The 21,875-nt window shown below is 37.7% G+C and overlaps 2 protein-coding genes across 2 annotated transcripts in view; both read right to left on the bottom strand.

The window, feature by feature from the left end:
• The window catches only part of LOC110458349 (hemicentin-1-like), a 91,267-nt gene extending 86,273 nt beyond the window's left edge, over window positions 1-4,994 (bottom strand). Inside the window, exon 1 of the mRNA XM_021510006.1 lies at window positions 4,913-4,994. Coding sequence (XP_021365681.1) covers window positions 4,913-4,994 — 82 coding nt within the window. The remainder of the gene's footprint in view (window positions 1-4,912) is intronic.
• Window positions 4,995-5,942: 948 nt separating this feature from the next.
• Window positions 5,943-11,387, bottom strand: LOC110458348. Its single transcript, XM_021510005.1, has 2 exons — window positions 11,306-11,387; window positions 5,943-6,307 (listed from the first exon to the last, which is right to left on the bottom strand). The coding sequence occupies exons 1-2, from the start codon at window positions 11,361-11,363 to the stop codon at window positions 5,943-5,945; spliced, it is 423 nt and encodes a 140-aa protein (XP_021365680.1). The 5' UTR covers window positions 11,364-11,387.
• Window positions 11,388-21,875: the final 10,488 nt, after the last annotated feature.

Raw genomic sequence — 21,875 nt, 5'->3', positions numbered from 1 at the left:
GTATGTATTCCATGCACTTTGAGCAACGCAACATATTATCCATGTCACAACAACAGTTTCAATTCGAAAATATGGTTAATCATTGTATACGTTTTTGAAAAATGAGCGCTGATATGAAGAATGAAGCAAACAGCAGATAAACAGGTTTATAACTGTCACAATACTTATACATATAAAAACTTATAATGCAACTTTCTCACATCTATCATACACAAACACATAGATTACACAAAATTTAGATTTTAGGGTATTGAACAGGTATACCGTTCCTATTTAGGTGGTCCACAAGCCTACAAAAAACCGCAGTCAGTCAATGACGGCCATCAGAACCCACAGGTAACACACTGGATATCATTATGATGTCTACACATGACATGGATAAGTACCATGCATAAGGATCCTTAATAATTGCCCTTACATTGATAAGTGTAGTTGCCTACGAGGTTTTGTCACCGCTGTCCGCTCAGGACTGTTTACGGTTGCCCTTACATGATTGCATACGTTTGCCCAAACAGGACTACCGGAACTTACAGTGGTCCACACGGGACTGCCATCCTATATCATTGCCCACACAGGACTACATGATTTGATATCTGCCCACACATAAAATATCCTGTCAATGCATACTGGACTTCAGTACATCATTGACATATCAGTTTGCCCACACATGACTACATCATAACTTCTCTTCAATAGTTGCCCACATAGTCACTTCGGTTACTCGTCTATGCTAGATCACCGATGACTTTCTGTCCTCACAACAACATGGGTTAGAGCTGTAATTACACAAGTAGCAATATCTAACTACCGTACTCTAATTATGTTTTACCCAATTCATAGTTACAAAACTATAACCAATATATGCACATTGATATATATGTCAATCAAAGCTCCATCATTAATCTATAACTGTTACTAGTTGACGTCATATACTACTAATAAGAATTACTACCACATATACAACTTGTTTTTTATTAAACTAGCTAAATCAACTATACAAGTTTCGCATTAAGGCAAACTGAACACTTTTAAAACTGTGTCAAACCTGTACATGCAATTCGGTTATGCATAACCGATATAGGCGTGGTATTCAAAGGTATGATATGTAGTCATCGGTCTGAACTATAATATGTATGTATACGCTTCAAGTACAAACGGATCATATGTCAGGTCATACAATTTAACGTATGGGATATTATAATGCTATTGCACTTACTGCAAACTGTATTTTGTGTTTTGAAAACCCATTGTAAGTCGTTTGACACTCACGCTATAACATAACTATGTGTTGTGTTTACATGTACAACTATCTGCGGTTCTACTTATCTACTTGCATTAAACCAGAAACTTGGTAATTATAATAAATATATTGAATAATTACAAATCATATCAAATAAAGTAGAACTAGATTATGTACTCACTATACATGTATATTGAAACTATACTCAATCTATAGAAATGTGATTGATATTGTTTACATATACTCAATATATCAAAAATATGTTTGGAACTGTGTCGGCTTCCAGAAATAAACACAATTATATTCCTCAAACACACATCATATCTATGTCAGTCTGATATATACACTCTGCTAAGGAAATCAGCCCCTACGTTGTCTGGTTCTTTGATAGCTCGTATTCGGAACCGATGTAGCTGAAGCTGCAATGATCACCTCGTCAATCGTGCGTCGGTTCCTTTCGATTTATTTAGATACAGTTATGGCTGATGGTCCGTTTCCAAGTTGAACTGATGCCCGTTTTGAAACCTGGATATCACACACACAACCACCAAACCTTCCTCCTCAAAACCGAATTTGCCATTTCTCCGCCTTTGAATTTCTTATCATGTATGCAACCGGATGCACTACACCATCATCCTCTTAAAGCCGAATTGATCCATTGCCTAATTCGATGCATCCGTTCTGAGTATGAATTTAGTACTCAAATCGTGCAATTTTAGATCAAGGCTGGTAGATAACACATTTTTCAGTATGTTGAAAATTAAGCCCTGGGACTCCTACCCGATGCATTCATTCGGCTGGCCTTTCCTGGTGAGATATGTCAAAGGCGCTGCAATCATTGCGAAGTTTGTTTGTTTGCTGTTTTTGTGAAGACGAGTGAAGTTTCTAACTTTTGTCATACGGCGAAAAAGGCAGTTTGGAAAACATCGAATATACGGCAAACCTAAACATCGCAATGTGGTTTCTATATAAATTATTGTGAGGAAAGTAAGCTCAACCATTGAACGTTTTTGTTTCTTACCAGGCTTAGTACAAAAAACATCAGTGAACCGTATAGTTTCCTAACATGTATGATACATTACTGACTGTTCTGGTTTCTAATCTGTAGGAATCATTACATTTTGTAACAGCAAACGTAATCAATGATATTATTGCTTTATTTTGTCAGTTATTATGAATTGAGATTTAAGGCAATACAGTAATACAGTTTAATACAGATATTTGTATAGGTTTCTTACCAAATATATCACTACTATAGGCATTGCGAATAAGTTGGTGCATTAGCATATACGTTGTTCGCTCTTTAAATTATTGTTGATGTTATCGTTATATTCCGTTATGGCGTTTGAGATAAATATTGCCTTTGCTTTGGAGAAGTTAACCAGGTGTAAGTCAAAAAGAAGGCTGCATATTTGGTAAAAATCAGAGACGGAAAAGAACCATTGGACCCCTTTATGTTAGAAGTGGTATTAGGAAAAGAACCAAGAGAGAATATACTTAGAAGGATCGACTTTGGTGCATATCCTTAGCGGGCAGAAGGAAGAGTGCAAACACCAGAAATTTTGGTCATCACCTACTCGCTGTCCGATGAGAAGGGATCCAATTGCTGAACAATGATATATCGGGGCCAGTTATACCGGGCAGCATACAGACAATAGCAAGAGAAGTACCGGTTTCAGTAAATTTCAGGGCCAAGAGACAGGAAAAAATTACAATATCATTCTTCCTTAGTTAATATCAAGGCGACAACAACGTTCACTTGGCCATTTTTCGTTTTCAGTGACAATTTATTTGTTATTTATTAACAGTTGCATTCCATTTTCCACGTTATAGAATCAATAGGTTCCGCTCGGGAGTGACGTAAACACAGCAGGGGTAAATACTGAGTTCACAAAGTTAATACCTCGTATATCCCCCGTTTGCCTGAATGCAAGCCTGGCAACGTCAACGCATGGAGCCTATCAGACGGTTCAATAATGCTTGTGGGATGGCATTCCAGATCTGTACCAACGCTGCAGCCAAATCAGCCAACGTCACCGGTTGATTAGGTAATGCCTGTAATCTGCGCTTCATTTCAGCCCAGACGTGTCCAATGGGCGACAGATCGGGAGATACAGCAGGCCAGGGTAATACGTCAACGTTCTGCTGGGCCAGAAATCCCATCGCGACACGAGCTGTGTGTTGCCTGGCGTTGTCCTGCTGTAGCGTAATGTGACGTTGCTTCCCTTACACGAATGGAACGACGTGGGTCCGGAGGATCTCGTCACGGTAACGTAGCGCGTTCAAATTCCCGTTAACAACCACCAGAGGCGTTCTCCAGTTGGCTGTGATGCCGCCCGAAAACATGACGCTGCATCCGCCGAAAGAACGTCGTTGTACCACACACGTGTCACGGAAACGCGTGTTTCGATGGACATGAAAACGTGTATAGACAACGGCTTGGCCCATGTCAGCTTTAAGCATACCATTACGCCTCGGCATAGCATTAATCACAAATTAAACGTTATAATGCTGTTTTTACTGTTCACTGGTCTCCACAGAGTGACCCAACAGTTGAAAAATAAACTTTCATTGTCAAATTGGATGGCTGGACGAGAAAAAACGTGCAAACTGGTCAACGCCTATAGAGAGCAAACTGCACGGGGAAAACTGTCAATGACACACGGATAGTGTGTATGTGTCATACTCGGTCATGTGTGTGAATTTTCATGTATATACAGTTGGTAGTACATGTTCTATAACAATTCCCCGCATGCACAGTTTCTTTTTTCCGCTAGTATATTTAGTTGTTCTATGTCATTATCAACCTCAGGAGAAAGGAAACAATGAAATCATAGAAGACATTACCGGCTTAGTCCATCTAGGTCAAGGTCACCCCCAATGTATAGGAGATGCGAACTCACCGATCTAGTAATTATTGGTCAAAGGGCACCACTAAGGTCACGCAGGAGGTTGTTGCCGAGGAAAAGGCATGTCAGACATAGACGATATCACATATCTAGTTCTTCTGGGTTTCGTGATAGGTGTTGGTCTAAATCCTCAGGACATTCACGAAGCTAGTCGGTATTCTTTTACGACACGTCCTCTGGTAGCCATGCATCCGGGAAGAATCGGAAAAAATCGGGTTCCTAACCTCGCAGGTGACATTCCAAACTGTTATTCAAAACTATGAAGTATAACAGCTTTCTTGCAAGCAACAGATTAACCGTTACAGGTCTGTACTGCATTGGGCAGAAGGAGAATACATGAGGAAATTAGACTGGCCTTTTGGTGCCCATGAACTTACGAAAACTTCAAAGTTAAGTTCCGTCAAACAGCACCGCTTCCCGAGGAATCTGTGAAATATTCGACCTCTTGTGTTGCCTTTGGACACATATGGCAGTAAATGACTTAAAAAAATCCGGTTTCCTTCATAAACTGTTCTGAAGTGCAACAGCTTGATCATCATGTTGTCATGCCAGCATTATGTAGGACAGTGGATAAGATAGTAAGAGCAAGTGGAATACCTTGATGGAGCCAGCCGCCGTGACAGAAACAAGTTGTACAGAGGTGACGATCTTTTGAAGTCAGATAAGACATATGAGGTCACCTTGAAACATCAACTACTTGTATCCCTTAAAGCACACATGACAGTTTGGGTAATCCTTTGGTAACTTTAATACGGTCACTTACCTCTTTCTTGGTTATCCACATCCTGGTTGTGATAATCATAACAGTCGGCGAACAGCTGGTCAGCGTTTGCTGGAGACTTCATCTCCAGACATGCAGTTTACTTCGGTCAGATTTCTTGTCTGACTGTCAAGAAGGATGTACTGCTTGTTAACTCGAGATTGGTTTCTCGCACCAAGTCGTGACTACGTTCCCTCATGTTCAGAACCTTCCATCATAATGTTGAGGGGAGTGATTTGAGTAATGTATAGAGGTCTATAATATAATATTTAATTAATATTTTTGGATATTACTATTGCAATACTTTTATTCAAGCAATGGACTGTTTTTGTATTGCATATATGATGTTTTTGAATGGCGCAGCTTTGTAGGCAAACACCATAATGCGTGCTAGTTTCATTCACGCTAGATGATAATCCAACACCAAAACAAAACCGCGCAAATCCAAACAGAGAGTGGCAAAAATCGTTTGATTCTGGCTTGGTTGGATCAGTGCAGTGTTACAGAGGATATTTCTGATAAATTGTATGAGTGTTTAAATTATTTTCATAAATTATTTCAACCGATGTATTTTGTACGATTTTGCAGACCTTTGTTTTTTTTTATTGTAATAAAAGTATTTTAAAAAGATGTTCTCGTTTTTTACACATTTACACATTTACACATTTACAATTACATTGTCAAGTCTCACAATGCCCTGCGATAATTCAGCAACCGTCATGTATTTGTTTACTTCGGTTATTGTGTTCCGGTCTGTGTTGTATTAATACGCTAAGTATTGTGTCTCGTGGTACATGGCATTTAAAGTCCCATCAACGACACAACTTACACAACTTTCAAATAGGTTGTCCAGTGACAATGTTAATGTTATGTTTCACAGGAAACGGATATACATGGTAGCTTTTCCCCAATTAATCACCATACGTAAACGACATTGACGCAGCCCACCCGCATGTATACCCAGCTACCAAATGCACAGTTCAAACATACTCTGCCCAATTTATTTTCAAATCTGTGTATTCTGTCATAAACATTAAATCATCTCACCTATAACATCAACTGTGGTCGTGTCTGTCTGTAGTGTATTGTCGGTGTTGTCGTTTCTCCCCTCACACGTCCATCTGTCCTCGTGACTGTAATTGCTGGCGGGAATCTGTATCCACAGTGTCCTCGTGTCTCTGTTACAAGTAAGTGTGTAGGGTGGTACTGATGGACATACTGTCCCAAAGTTTATAAACATTGTACCTACTCTACCACCGCCATCATTCAGTCTGTAGTTAACAGCAGCATTTGGTCCTGTGTAGTCAGCTGACCACTGACACGTGATACTGAGGGTCTGACCGGACACGAGCTGGACTGTAGGACTTGGACTTACCACCACGGATAATCCAGTTACACCTGTACAGATGAGAAAAGCGATGATCAAAAGTATGGTATGTTTTTTCTATGTTAAGTAAATATAATTCGGCACGAGTAAAGGGTTAGGTGTTAGTTTGGTCCGTGTGGATATTGAGTATATAAATATATAGTCATTGTGGACCCCAATTGAGACAACAGTAATTGTAAGTTTGTTGTACAGAGATTGGTTGCATGTTATCTCTATTTTTACCCCAATTAAACATGTCTTGGCTTACGGCTGTTTAAGGTTATATGTCACATTCTAATTGTACTGGACGTAAATACTTTTAAATAAAGTATCAAAATTAAAGGTTGCCGAACCTATAATCAGCGTTACTGTAGTATGTGAACAATACATGTAACTGATTGGTATACATATGCCTCTTATTAGTTAAAGTACTTACGTGTATTAATACAGACATTCAAGCAAACAAGCATATGCTGCCTTACGTTAAAATCTATAATCAAAAACATATCACAGATTTGTAATATTGTCAATCTTTCTAGTATCTGTCTGCCCAATGTTTTCTATTAAATAGCCTGGTCAGAGCTACGTTCACAGGTAAAACATCATGTGACTTTTTTTGTGTGAACTGTGAACAACCACATGCTATGTACGTGTTATTATATTTGCATTCTTGATGTTAGTTTTCTACATGAATATATCTACTGAAAACAACTGCCATTATACCATGACCACCCTATGAATACAACGATGCTCATACAACCAGTCAGCTGATTACACACCCAATGATCACACAATTCATGGTGTACGCATTGTACCGTTTCTGATTTTTCATCTAGTCTGGCACTGTTTTTGTCTTGCGTGGGAGGAAATCTCTCTTTCACTGAACTTCTCTACCTTTTTTTTTTCATAAGAGGGATTCTGACCTCATTGGCCCCGGTATCTATCCGCCTAATGCGTGTTTTACATTATTCCGCTAAATTTGAGGTGACGAGTATGACATCATCAGAGTTGTGACATCATCTGTATAATGGCTGACGTTTACCAACCAAGGATAAGAGTTCTTCCAACAGAACCCATATATCATGAGTAATCCGAAAAATATGCCAGGAAGAGATGCCTCACCTATTGGGTATTTCTGTCTTGTTTTCGTTAGAGCTGACTATACAAAAAAAAGTACCTCGCTTGCCCAGACGTTATACAAGGTTTCATGGGAAAACAAAGTATGGAAGTTCTTTGAAATGTTCTAACATGTATATGCATGCCTGCATTATGTTGTCAAACAATTCTTTTTTTAGTCAGAACTAAATAATTAATGCATTCGTCTGTAATTGTCACACTGTACAGTCCCGTCCTGTAGTCGTCATACTGTACAGTCCCGTCCTGTAATTGTCACACGGTACAGTCCCGTCCTGTAATTGTCACACAGTACAGTACCGTTCTGTAACCGTCACACTGTACAATCCCGTTCTGTAACCGTCACAATGTACAGTCCCGTCCTATTATCCCTCACTGTACAGTCCCGTCCTGTCATCCCAATAATGTACACTCCCGTCACACTGTACAATTTCGTCCTGTAATTGTCACACTGTACAGTCCTGTCCTGTAGTCGTCATACTGTACAGTCCCGTCCTGTAAACATCACACTGTACAGTCCCGCCCTGTAATTGTCACACTGTACAGTCCCGTCCTATTATCCCTCACTGTACAGTCCCGTTCTGTCATCCCAATAATGTACACTCCCGTCACACTGTACAATTCCGTCCTGTACTTGTCACATTGTACTGTCCCGTCCTGTAAACCCCACACTTTACTGTCCCGTCCTGTTATCCCCACACTGTACAGTCCCGTCCTGTTATCCCACATTGTACAGTCCCGTCCTGTTATCCCCACACTGTACAGTTCATCCTGTAATTGCCATCCTGTACTGGCCCGTCCTGTATTTGTCAAACTGTACATTCCCGTTCTGTAATTGTCATATTGTACAGTCCCGTCCTGTAATTGTCACATTGTACAGTCCTGTCTTAAAGTTGTCACTCTGTACCGTCCCGTCATCTAATCGTCACAATGTAAGGCCCTGTCCTTAAATCGTCACGATGTACCGTCAACCGTTCAATAAGTCTTCGTAAAGACCTGTCGATGTACATGTATCATATTATTTTCAAAGGTGAAAATGAGTTTGTCATTTCATCAGAAAGTGACAATTATGACTCTCTTTCTTGAAGAAGGCACATTTTACGGACCCGTCACAGAACGGATAGATCTTATTATTTCAGAGTGTCCAAAATTCTGTTGTACGAATTTATGTGATTTTGTTTTTCAAATCGCTAGTGTTGGCAAAGAACTAACACCAGACCGATTCGTAGGCTTTTTACCTACTTACTTCTTTTAGTTCATTTTGCCTAGAAATGTTCATCCTAAACAACATGAAACAATACACAACTTTATATACCGGTTTCCTGTGTTTTTGCGATTTTTAAAATACGCTGTCGACATTTATACATGCACACACGATCGTTTAAAAAATCATTATTACAGATGTTTTTGTTATTTAGTTTGAATTTGTTAATTTAGTTTTGAATAATTTCCAAATAAGCCCATACTATACTTAGAATAGTTAACCGCACAACCAAGTAATGGTTTGTAAATAACATTGGGAAAAGGGTAAAAAAAAAGTGTTCAGGCGTGATTCACATTAGTTGTTTAAACGTTTATACATTTAAAGTAGATATTTAGGTAGATGAAAATGATCTGAAGCTGGTATGTCATGACATAAAATTTCAATTCAAAAAATATATTTAAAATTACACATGATAAGAAGAAATGAAAAGGAAAAAGGTTAGGAGAGATGGTTTCAGAAAAAAAGGCTTCAGGGGGTTGAAATAAAAGTCATGAGGTCATACTTGTATCCCATTATGACGTCAACCCTGAAGTTCAAATCTGATCGGCCTTGTCGGCACAAAAAGGTATATGACGTAAAATGCATGCGGCACCAAAGGGTTAAAGTGCATTGTTAATTTCGGTGTCAATTTTGGTAGGTTTTATGGTGACGTCATAATGTATCATGACCTCATTACATTTACAGAACATGTTGAAAAATGTGTATTGTAGTTCATCGTTACGTAAATATATGAATTGAATGGATGTTGTTATCATGCACATTGCGGAAATGAATGGCAGTAGCTGACCTACAAAACCTGCTGAGCGCGTTAGCGTTAATGAATCCATTCAATCTCCATGTAAACATAGGAAATCAATAATGAACGTCTTTTGTCGCCAAAAAAATACATTTAATACGCAATTTTGATTTCTAGATATAATCAATAAAGTTACGTTTTAAGAACTGTCAGTGTAATATATATATTTAATACATGTTGTAAAAAGAAATATTCTCAACAACGAGTCTTTAGTACTTTCATCTCTTCTAGGAGATTATTATGACGTCACATAATAGTTCGCTATAGCGACGTCCACTATACGTACCCGCCATAGCGATATCACAGCAATAGACATACATTAATTATAGTCTTAAGGCAAAGAGTACTATTTTTTTTAGGATTTATAATTACTAGTAATACTATTATTTATGAAAAAAAAAACCATAACATTAAAGAATTGAAATTAACATTGAAACTCTCCCTGTGTGGGGCGAACTCGGGACCATTACATTAGTAACCCGACACACTACCGATGTCACTACTTCACAAAAATGACTCTTCAATAGACAAAAAAAAAATATGATAATGCACATACTTTCAAATACAGGGGTACTCTCTACCTTAAACGTAACATGAAGTTAGAACATTATAAATTTTTTGTTAAACAGTACTGTCCAAGCGGGGTCTAAGAAGTCTGATGAATTCAGCTTCCTTAGCATCACGTTTGATTACGTCTGAGTTGTTCTTTTGATAAATAGGACATATTTTAAATTTTTCATCAGGCAAGCGTGCATGCGTTTACTAACCGGTAAAAATCTTAAGCTGTCTGTTCGTATTTGCTGTCCATGTACAATCATTATTGTTCGTAGCTCACCGCCCGATATAAAATTCAGACAATTGTTACAAATCAATGCGTAAATTACATGACTAGACTTACAATTCATGTTTTTTTAACCTTAAAGCTAAAACCATTTTTGAACTTAACATCGCTTCCTTCTATAATAAGGTTACAAATACCACAACGAGGTGTATTACATTTTGATACACATGCATTAAGATGATTACTTTCAAATTTTGATCTAGTTAGAATACGTTTAAGATGTTTTGGTTGTCTTTTGCTGTTTGTTAAAGCACAACGATCCAAGACTTTTTTCATACGTTCGCTACCTCGTATCAAATCTTCACATCTGTTCTGGATTACTGGAAATATGTTAAAAATTACGAGGGTTGAAAGTAGAAACAAATGACATCATAGCCACATAATCTACAACACGAGTGCGGGCTGTAAAAGGTCCCTTTTTAATTGCCACACTTTTACCTTTTTCAACAATATCCTTGAAATTTTAAAAATGTAGTAATTTCATCAAGTTTTTTCTTTTTAATATATGTTTATTCTACCAACTTAGTTTCCAACAGTTAGCCACTTTTGCCTTCATCAATTTAATAAGGGACTACTATATAAATAAGACATGCTATTTAAATTAAACGGTTTTCTGTTTTCGCGATTTACATTCCGTTACATCTAATACTATTTATACGAATAAAACCACAACACGAGTTTCGTTGTATAGAGCGAACAATCAGGAACGTATGACAAAGACAGTAACATGTACGAGAACAAAACAAAGTATAGGAGCATAACACTGAGGCACATAACATCTAATTAGTAAATGTGTGTATACATGTATGTTATTCAATAAACTTTCATTGTAGGTATTTCATGTTAGTAAAGGATCCTACCACTGAAGGTATATACGTTCCTACAATAAACACGAGTTTCAATGTATATAGTGGACGACACGGAAGTAGGGTATCTATAATTATAGCCAGTTGTTATATATATGCTTTCCCTTCACCTTATATAAGAAATCTTACCTTGGAGTGTGGTGATGTACAGCCATAACAAACACTGTAATCGTCTGTCCAGTGTCATACTGACCAGGTCGATGATCACACACCTGGTGTACAATTTGTTAACGAGTACCCGAATACTTCCTGGTTTATTATGAGAATCTCTGTCGCAGTTATGTCCCTTACTCCACCATTATCTCTAACATTATGACTGAAAGGCTTTGAACTCGATCAACAAACTTCATTTGGTACAAAAGTTTTGTAAAAGACAAACCTCAGAATATACCATTGATCAAAAACCAAGTAAAAACCTCAGAATGTCTCTACATTTCCACATCCTGGTAAAACTTTTGACAATTTTTAATAATTTAAATGTGGACGATGTGTCGAATATGCATGGAATAAAGGTTTAATAATAATTTCATTCGGCTTAAACCTGGCATTTTCAGTGAATTAAACTTTTCGAAAGATCATAATATTATGTTGTTTTTTCTTAAAGTCCGTCAAATATGAAGTAGTAAGTTCTGTACATCTTCTTTTGAAGTCGTGTCGTAATTAGAGAGACATTTATACACCAATACAACAAAGCGTACGTACACAAGGCGAGCTTCAATGAAAGATTCGTGACGCGTTTCATAAATCTCATATTACAAGGAAACGAGTGTAAGATCCTTTTATCATATCCCTGAAATAATCTCCTTTCATTCGTTAAAACAAACAATTGCATCGAAGTCTCAATTTCTTTTTTAAAATCACTCTCTTTCTTTTCTTAAATGAACTGGAGAACAAAATTAATGATTTTTGAATAATTTAAGATCATGCATGACGGACATCTCATAATCTTAATTAATTTAGCAACACATGTTAATATCAATCGTCATTTGAAAAAAGGTTTAAAATCAGTGGCTGTACGGAGTCAAAGATAATGTTTAGCTCACCTGGCCCGTAGGACCATGTGAGCTTATGCCATACTGCGGCCGTCGTCCGTCGTCCGTCTGTCAACTTTTTCTTTTGAACGACTTTTTCAGAAGAACTGGACGACCTATAGGGTCATGATATTTGGCCAGTAGGTATTTGGGATGGAGTGCTATAAAGTGTCCTCATTAACATGACAATGACCTACTTTCAAGGTCACAGGGGCCAAATATGCTAACAACTTCAAACAACAATATCCGAAGTACCATTTGGACAAGAGTCATGATACTTGGGTTTGTTATTTAGACTAGCAGTGCAAATATTACCACAGAAACCTATCCGTCATCGCCCTTAATCAAAATCTTTATTATAATAGGGATCCTACTCAAAGACGAAATTGTCACTATTTAGTGTTGTTTAATAACCCCGTGGATAAGCAGCAAATCATGACGTTGGCCCGGCAAATGTATCCAGAGAATACAAAGCACTTAATGAGACAATGCAGAGAAGCTACAGACAAACCAAACGGTTATTTACTGGTGGATATGAAACCCACTACCCCTGAATCTCTACGTCTGCGCCGTAATGTTTTCCCAGACGAGCTTATAAAAGGACCCATGCATGCTACTTTGATTCATTCTGAGGATAACACTCCTACCGTGCAGACGTATTCTGGAGTCCCTGAAGAAGATAAGTATTTAACTGCTGTAGTAAAAGAGCCATAAATCAATATGATCAGCTGTGAAGATTGTGGTGTTGTCTTCGAAAACTTGCATGATCTACAGAAACACATTACGAATCGGTGTCCCGATCAATCTCGATTGAAGAGGGAAATGTCTGAGGAAGATTCTTTACCTGACAAAAAGATGAAATTCGAGAAAATGATCTTGGAAGACAGCGACACGTCGAATGAGTCATATGATGACTATGAAGATGACGTATTTAGGCAGTTTGCAGAAATAGCAAGAGAGAACAACGTAAACAATGTCAAAAAAAATAGAGAAATATGAGAATCAAGGAATCTCACATTCCGAGCCTAAATCGAAGGCCGGAATCCAAATAGTCTTCAAATCGATGTTGGAATTGCCTAAGAGTTACTCGAATGGCCTTTTCACTATCCATGCCATCAGCCATGCAGTTTTCAATGGATTATATAACCTCTCCGTGTGATCTCCCGTGTCTTAACTGCAATAAATAGGATAACATTTTCCCATAGTATCTTAGGAATTCTTTAAGGTCCTCGTCCTGAAGTTTCATGTCGTCAAAGCCACTGATGACGAGGAGAGTGTTAATACTGATTCCGAGGGGTCGGGCAATGAGGAAGATTATGAAACGGATGAAGACAATGGTGAAGCTGAGGATAAGATTAAATTTTCAGCCCGAAAGTTTTGATTGAGTTAACTTTATATACAAACTTATGATTGTAAATAATGAAGAACACTTGTCAATTGTTCCCGAGGTAAATAAAACTTGTAAAAGCTTCCGATGTTGTCGTTGTTCTTCTTTCTGTATTGATAAGGTAATACCATAGCACACACAAACTATTGACTGATGTTTAAGGATTTTATTAAAACAGACGGACATTTCATACTTTGATGCATACCTAGCACCATATAAAACAAGAGGTGTATATTTTTAAAAGTAATTTACAAAATATATACGGACAATGATACAGACGTACATTAGAACATTTCCTACTTTCATGCATCTATACTATCATATCATAGAACAAGAGGTGCTGATTTAAACGAAGTAATGTACAAACAAATATTATAGTATTTACAACCATCAAGCAAAATTAGCATTAACTAACATACATACTTTGTGAAAACAAAATGACAACTATATAGTTGCACAAACGATATGATTATAAAACTTGAGCGTGTATTGATATGAAATGGTTCATCACTGTGAAGTTTTATAATGACCATAAGCCAAACTCTCTATGCAAGTGAGATACCATTTGTCGTCGTAAGGAGACAGACTGGTCTTGTTGACCGTTATATTGGAGTTGGTGATCAAAACTACGTATAAGATTCATTTTATAATTGCAATTGCTTTCTTCAAAAAGACAGAGTAAGTACGTTTGGTGTCTCAATTGCTTTTCAATAACAGATTTATTCACTCTACCTTGGCTGTACGTTTCTCTACACCCCCACACGTCAGACTATACATTTTGGGTTTTAATCCAACGAGCTGATCCATGATTTGACCATTACACTCGTCTTTCATTTTACCGAGGACTTTGTAATTGTTCATGCTGAACATAGAACTGTCTTTTGGGAAATTGCTTGTGTCAAACATGTCAGCGTTGTCTTGCATGTCTCTGTACCAGTCAGGTATTTCTATACTGTATGCAAGGGAGTCCGTGTCAGTGAATAATAATTCTGCTTTTGATCGATACTCTTGTTTGATGAAATCATAATGGAACTGATACATGAATATCTTTGATACCTCTAGAATACAGAACCCTGCATAAATCGGCCGATTTAAAACAATGTGTTTTTTCTTCATGTTGACGGCGACAGGATCTTTGTTAAAAAAAATAAAAGACTGAACATTTTGTTTAGCACACACTTTTCTGAGTCGTTTTGGTGTATTGACAAGTTTCACTGAAACTCGCTTTCTCATGTTTTCCATTGTTCATAAGTTTGAAAAAGTCCTTCTCGAAACTGTTTCGTGCTTGTTTTTTCTTTTGATTGTATTAGGGTCAATGTAAGGCTTCAGCCAATCGAATTGGGTAAATTCAATAACCCGATGAATGTTCTTAAGTATCATACCTTTATAAAGGTAGTATTTCAAAATCCGGTAATGGAGAACATATTGCTTTAGAGAATGTGGAGAGAGCATGTCCTTTGTAATGCTGATAATCCCGGGTGCTAGGGGATATTCGTTGTGCTTGTCGTGCAAATGAATCGGATATTCAAGGTCAACTTCCAAAATGTAGCCCGTGTCCGCATTGTCGTCAATATTAGATACGTCAAACTGTGCGATTTGTTTTGGTGTCAACCATGCAGAGTCCTTTTCCGGTGGGGATTCAGACATGCTTGTACATACGTTGTTCATGTCAAGGTACGTGAGCCAAGTGTTTGGTTTGGACGGATTGAATTCCGGCGACACGGGAATATTAGCCTGTGCAAATTTCTTTGAAATCATTGACACACCACCTCGAATATTCTTTTTAACCATCAGTACCATGTCGATATCATCTAGAAGCTGACGTTCTACCCCGGTCATTTTTAGCATGGCTTCCCAAGAAAATCCAGGAGCCGAGTAATAATGGACCGGATCCAGTTTGTAATAGTCTAGACCGATAGAGCGAAAATTCTCGAACACATCGGCTAATAGCAATACGTCCGTCTTTAGGTAAAGGTCATGATACTCACCAAAACATGTCATGTCAAATGTATGCCAGATCGATTGTGCGTGTTCATAGTCTGTTTCGGATAGATCTGAATCTGTCAGTGTATTATAAAACCGATCCTTTCCGGGCAATTTATTTTCGTCAAACTTTTCGGGTGATGTCGCGTAATCGTACGGATACACACCCTTCCTAAGAAGGAGTTTGAGATGTTGCTCTTTTGGGAAGTGCTTTGACAAGTTTGGGAATCTATCTATTCCTTCGACTGCTAAATTTGACACCAGTGTGTCAAGCGGGGCATATAGAAATTGTAAGGAATCTATGAATCTCAGATTCCTAAGGGAGAAAGGCATGTATACAAGACAAGGGTTTCGATTTAAATTTCCCCGTCGATTCCATCAACATATGCATATCATAACCATGCAAGTTATGAAATACCACGAGGATGTAGACTTTTGATCCCTGCGATCTCTTTAAACCCTGTCGAAACTGAAACTGAAAGTTACAGTTATTGTGACTATCAACCCTAAATGCTCCATTTAAGTGGTCGTGGTCGCGAACTCTGTCCTCTCCCAATTTATTTCGACAGATGTGACATGTCGTAGCTTTTTGAAAGGAAGATTCTTCTTCCTCTGTCAAGCACATTGGTTTCACGTTTGAAAGATTTGACAAATAGCTTCCTCTTCTTGAATTAACTGCGTGAACAAAATATCAACTACGTCAGGTCTTCTATAGACCGGCGCGGATTTCGATAGTTCATCGGTTGAACATTTAACCAAGTAGGAAAAGCCGGAATGTTCATTTGTTTTGATACTTAGTTGTGGATGATGTGTTTGGGTTAGGTTCACATGCACTGATGGGGTGGAGAAAACTTTCAAAGTCAGCATAAATCACAAAAGGGACTTTAAGCTGCTTATGAATTTGATTGAATTTTACCCGCTTTTTTGTGGACCATGTGGTGAGCAGTACGGAACGTGATCGTCAAGGAGCTGTTGGGTTGTGTAACCGTGGAGACAATAATCACAGTAAAATGTTTTACATTTATGTGCGTTCGGTCACCAATCAAACGACTCAAATTTCACACTAGACAGTTGTGTCTGCTTTCCCCTTTAGAGAACAAGAGAAGATTCACATGTCTAGTAGTGTTGCGTAAGTCGGTCACGTGAAATCGATGTCATTCAAGTCCAACTCCTGCTCGTAATGTGTATAATGTGTCACGCGTTTTGGATGGTCTGTATATGGTAGGGGTGCATATCTGCGAGGACTGACTACAGGAAACACTTTTGATCTGTATTTTGTATGTTAAGAACGGCCTTTTTCTTTTGGATTATTGGTGGAAGTGGTATGTAGCTACTACCCTCTAAAGGTGTGTATTATACTGTGTTAACCTCTAGTTTTAGAATTTTGTCTATCGTCCACCCACTCCCATCCCGTTCAAAATTTGGTAGGCATTGTGTAGGTTTTGAAAAGCCTCTGCGTCTCCTTCTTTTAGTTGAGATGCATTTGTACTTGTTGAATTTATAGATCTTAATGGGGGTTTGGCATAAATGGCCTAAGCGTAAGGAACCATTTCATACATTTGACCTTTTGCAGTCTTTCTTCAAAAATGTCTTTGATCACCGTGTGATTATCACAAAAGAACTGTAAAACGTCCTATAAATTTCCGGGTTCAATTGTTTCTGTCCGAGTAATTCCATCAAGTGCAGAAATACCAGCACCTTGTTGTTTGCGAGTTTTCCACGCTTCGCGTCTCTTTAAACACCTTTCACAGACATCAGTCTTGTCGCCATATTAACGTTCTGGGAGAGGACGGTGGCACCAGTTACATTCTCTCCCCTGTTCACCACATTGTTGGCAGAATCTTTTCCCGGGAAGTAGATTTTTAATTTAATCTTTGTGTATTTTCTCATGTCTTTCAAAGTTATCTTTCCGGTTAAAACTCACACCACAAGAGAACATGTATACGCTGGCAAATCTCCGTGGAATGTCCTTAGTAAGTGAGATTTTTGTTTAAACATTTTGTCACAAACATCACATTTGTTTTCCTTTGAATTCTTCGGCGTAGAAATGTGTTCGGCGAGGAGAGATAGACGGCGCAAGTTAAGCTCTGTGTCTGTAGCCGTAGACAAACCATTGTTTTCAGCCCATTTATCCAACTCGTCTACCGACATATGACGTCTATCCATCTCCATTCGATACTTGTGTATATATAGATTATACACCTTGACTGACAGCGATATAATGGCGCTCTACAGGTAAAGAGACGCTCGACTGGTTTTAACTATTTTCCTCAAAAGCTGTCTGCTGTGTCTATCTACAGTAGCGAGTGTGTATGTACATACGCCTTCACAGCTGGAGAGTTAAACTTCAACTGATAACGCATTTGTAAGTAAAGGTGTCTAATATACACAAATTGGGAAAACCCACACCGGGCTTGAATAACTACGATACCGCAATATAGAAGCAGATCGAACCGGTTTCTCTAAAATAGACTTGACGCAAGGTAATCCCTCGTCCCTCAATGTTCCCTATGGGGTATTCAATCTATTTAGAAAGGGAACTCCTATGAAAGGTCATGGGGTCAGTCCCTCACAAGGTCATGGGGTCAGTCCCTCATCCCTCACTGGTCCCTCACTGATCCATCCCGTCAGGGAGGGATTTACTATATAGAGGGAGGGATAAAGTGGCGTAGAACCCCCATTTCCTATTCATCAATGCATTCAAAATAATCAAAGGTCTTACTCCAGAATTGATGCTAATTTTAATAGTGATGTAGTGTATGCACATTATTATATAATTAGGATAAAGATTATCATTTATTACATTACGCAGTAAATACTGAAGATATTCTGACTTTTCACCACTTTTAAAAGACAAAGAACATTCAAAGACACGAAAGTACTGAGGACATGTTAAGTCTTGAAGAACAGTCGAATATCCAATAATGAATACATTTATAAAACATAATTTCGACATAGGCCCTAATTCGGTGTTCCTCTTAGAACTTAGTAACAAATTGTAATTAATACTTGCACTTGTCAGTTATTAGCCGAAATATCTTCCTATCCATAATTATACTCCTTATTTCATGCCGCATTTCCACTGTTTTTCATTCACTTATTCTGATGCCAATAGTGATCATATTGCAAAAACATATATATACACACTACTACTGTAAGAGAACGTACTGCATAAGTTTTTCACTAAACTAATTTGGTAAGGTAAAGAAGCAGATGGCATAGCAAAATGTGTCTTTAAAAAATAAATCATGTTCCTCAAAAGCAGGTAACGCAAAACAATGACAATATTCCGAGATGAAAAAATGATCTTCGAGTGACAAACACCAGTCTAAAAAAATGCGTGAATCAACTTTTTTATCTTCGTTCTTATATTCATATCAGTACTTTACGGTACCATCTGAAGAAAACAAACAAATAGGCCGGTTGTTATTGCTAACAAGAAGCCCAGAGGGCCTGTATCGCTCACATGTTTCTTTTGTTACATGAAACTGACATATAGGTAACTTAAGACCAAATTTGGTAACACAACACATTTTAACATCTCTTAAACGGTTCTGAAGATATTGTTGTTTAAAATTTGAAATTTTAATTTGTAATCTTTTAACCCACATTGACCTTTGACTCCCGACTTGCACTTAAAGTTGACCTTTGGCCTCATTGCTGTAATAAAGAAAACAACTCACACAGCTGGTCCAAGTATCATGACTCGAGTCCACACGGTTCTTAGGATATTGTTGTTTGAAGTGTTTAACATATTTGACCCTTGTGACCTTGAAAAAAGGTCAAGGTCATTTTAATAAAAAAAAACCTCTATAGCACTCTACCCCAAGTAACTACTGGCCAAATATCATGATCTTGGGTTCTCCAGTTCTTCAGAAGAGGTCGTTCAAAAGAAAAAGTTAACGGACGGAAGACGGACGACAGAAGGACGACGGACGCCGGACACCGCAGTACGGCATTAGCGAAGGGCCATGTGATATTATCTTTGACTCCATACAGCCACTGATTTGAAACCTTTTTTGACGATTGCTATTAACATGTTTAGAAATTGGTACCCTGGCATGTAACTAAGATGCACGTTCCAATGTCTATATTGAGCATCAAGAGTTACAAGAAAATCTGTTACACCAGACGTGGGCTGCTTGATAGGACTGTTTGTGATGTAAATGATTATATGTAATATTAACATCTTTGTGATAAGATTAGTGGCTATATACTAATTATTTGTATTGATTGGTGGACTTTTCGTTGCAGTAGATGTTGGGTGATTCTATATTATATAGATCTACTATGTGTTAAGGTTACCAAGCGTGCAACCTTTACGTTGTAAACTAAAATGGCGAGCAGATAAGCTTGTTCGGGATAAAGTAATTAATTTCAAACGTTCTCTAAAATAATCTTCCTCTACATTGAGGGTGTAACAGAGAAATATCTAACCCGAGGGTTGATTTTTGTTGATTTTGATTGTGTAACATGAGGCTTTGCCGAGGGTAAGACATTTGCGAAAATTATCCCTAGAGTTAGATATGTCTATGTCACATCCTCAAGGTAGGGAATTATTGTTTTTCCCCCATCCTATTTTACTCACGAATCTGAGAAGCGGTGATTGCATGAAACATTAGCATTGATTGCATTCTTTTCCAGCATATCCATAATTGTTTTCCATGGTCTGCTACTGTTCACGTGACGTCAATGCAATGAAGACGTGACGCCATACTATTGTTATGACTTAGATGGCGCCATTCTGCACGAAGCTATCTCCCCTAGGGGTGACAACTGATATATTCCGACTTAAAAGGGAAACAAACACACAAGGTAGGGATAACGTGATGTAGGCCTCCATAACGCACAGGTAAGGAGGAGGACAGCGAGTAGGTTATCAGCCTTATCAGCTTTACATGTAGTATCTGTTTTGTTAATGACAACAATTATTTTCGTAATTATGTTTTTTTTCATGAAGTTGGAGCAGGTCGTCTGCAAGCTATCACACCGACATAGTAGGCTAGAGGACCTTAATTGATGAGTATGCCATGAATGCTTATTTGTACAGAGTCGCATTTGCACCACGATATAAGGCAATTGATTTGACAGTAACAAGAGGCCTATGATCACGTAGTTCTCTGGCTGAAGTTCTTGGAAATGCTGAATCGATTTGGCAAGTCCCGGAAACAAGGGACCTTGCATCAATTTTGTTAAACAATTTAAAAATGACATGCTTTTTTGCAAATCTAGAAATGTGTCAACTGTTAAACATCATATCCTTACATCCCTGTCCTTTCCTGTTATTAGTCTACTTAGTAAATATTTGTTCTTGTAATTTTTAATACACAACGTTTCTTTTAAACTCATACATTTGCTGTATTCTCAGTCAACGTAATCATCTATTACAAGAAAAAGTTAGCATGTAGTAAATTTATTTATAACAGTTTTACCAGTGAAATATCTGAGTCTATCAACATGATAAACCTGATATCATTCACACTGTGACAAATATCAAAATTGTAAAAGTATCACTTTTTGGTATTGACCAATCATAACGTATCTTGTATTCGCTGCATTCAAAGGCAACGCTTTTTTTGTTCAGATTCAAATGATGCGACGGTAAAATAAGTGGGTGGTATGGTACTGTTTTTGGTACACACACTTAAGTGTTTACATAGATATACAATTAATAACATTGTATAAGCAGTCATACCAGAAAATAGCCGAAAACGTCACAATCACGGAACGTGAATATATACCGAGCATGAAACAACCTTAATAAAATATTGATTAACGACCAGATAATTAAGAAGGTATAAGATAAATCAACAACTATCAATAGCAATAAATAGCCGAACAATCTCAAACGAATACTATGCAAATCAAAATACCAAACAAATGAGAACTTTGAAGTCCGCAAATGCATTGACTCAAGATGTGGCCATTTTAAAGGAAAGAACTTCTAAATTATTTCTGCAATGACAAGTAGGACACAAAATGTACGAGTCCGATTGCATAAACAACACAAAAATTTTCCTGAATATCGGAAAATCAAACCTTAGCGAACTTCTTGATGTATGCAGAAAAAGGAACCTTAAGATATTCCCTTTTGATAATAAATAAAAGACGGAAACGTAAGTCATTAAATTGCTTTGATATAAACTAAATAGTCTTATTTAAGATTAACCATTCATTGTATACCGTGGCACACCATATATATGACGTCAGAATGTACGGTCCTTCTCCAGCACACGACAATTACCCTGATACAGGTGTTGCTATATATATTTTTTTTTTTTTTTTTTTTTTTTTTTTT

The sequence above is a fragment of the Mizuhopecten yessoensis genome, unplaced genomic scaffold (genome assembly GCF_002113885.1).
Source record: "Mizuhopecten yessoensis strain PY_sf001 unplaced genomic scaffold, ASM211388v2 scaffold9559, whole genome shotgun sequence".
Taxonomy (NCBI): domain Eukaryota; kingdom Metazoa; phylum Mollusca; class Bivalvia; order Pectinida; family Pectinidae; genus Mizuhopecten; species Mizuhopecten yessoensis.
The sequence above is the reverse complement of the archived record's forward strand: the minus strand, read 5'-3'. Positions and strand labels throughout refer to the sequence as shown.

What these genes read in the sequence shown, in the direction of transcription:
- LOC110458348 (XM_021510005.1), bottom strand. Translation starts at nt 11,363, where the DNA reads ATGACACTGGACAGACGATTACAGTGTTTGTTATGGCTGTACATCACC. An exon ending in GTACATCACCACACTCCAAG is followed by an intron (nt 6,308 to 11,305) that starts GTAAGATTTCTT and finishes TCATCTGTACAG; the next exon opens with GTGTAACTGGATTATCCGTG.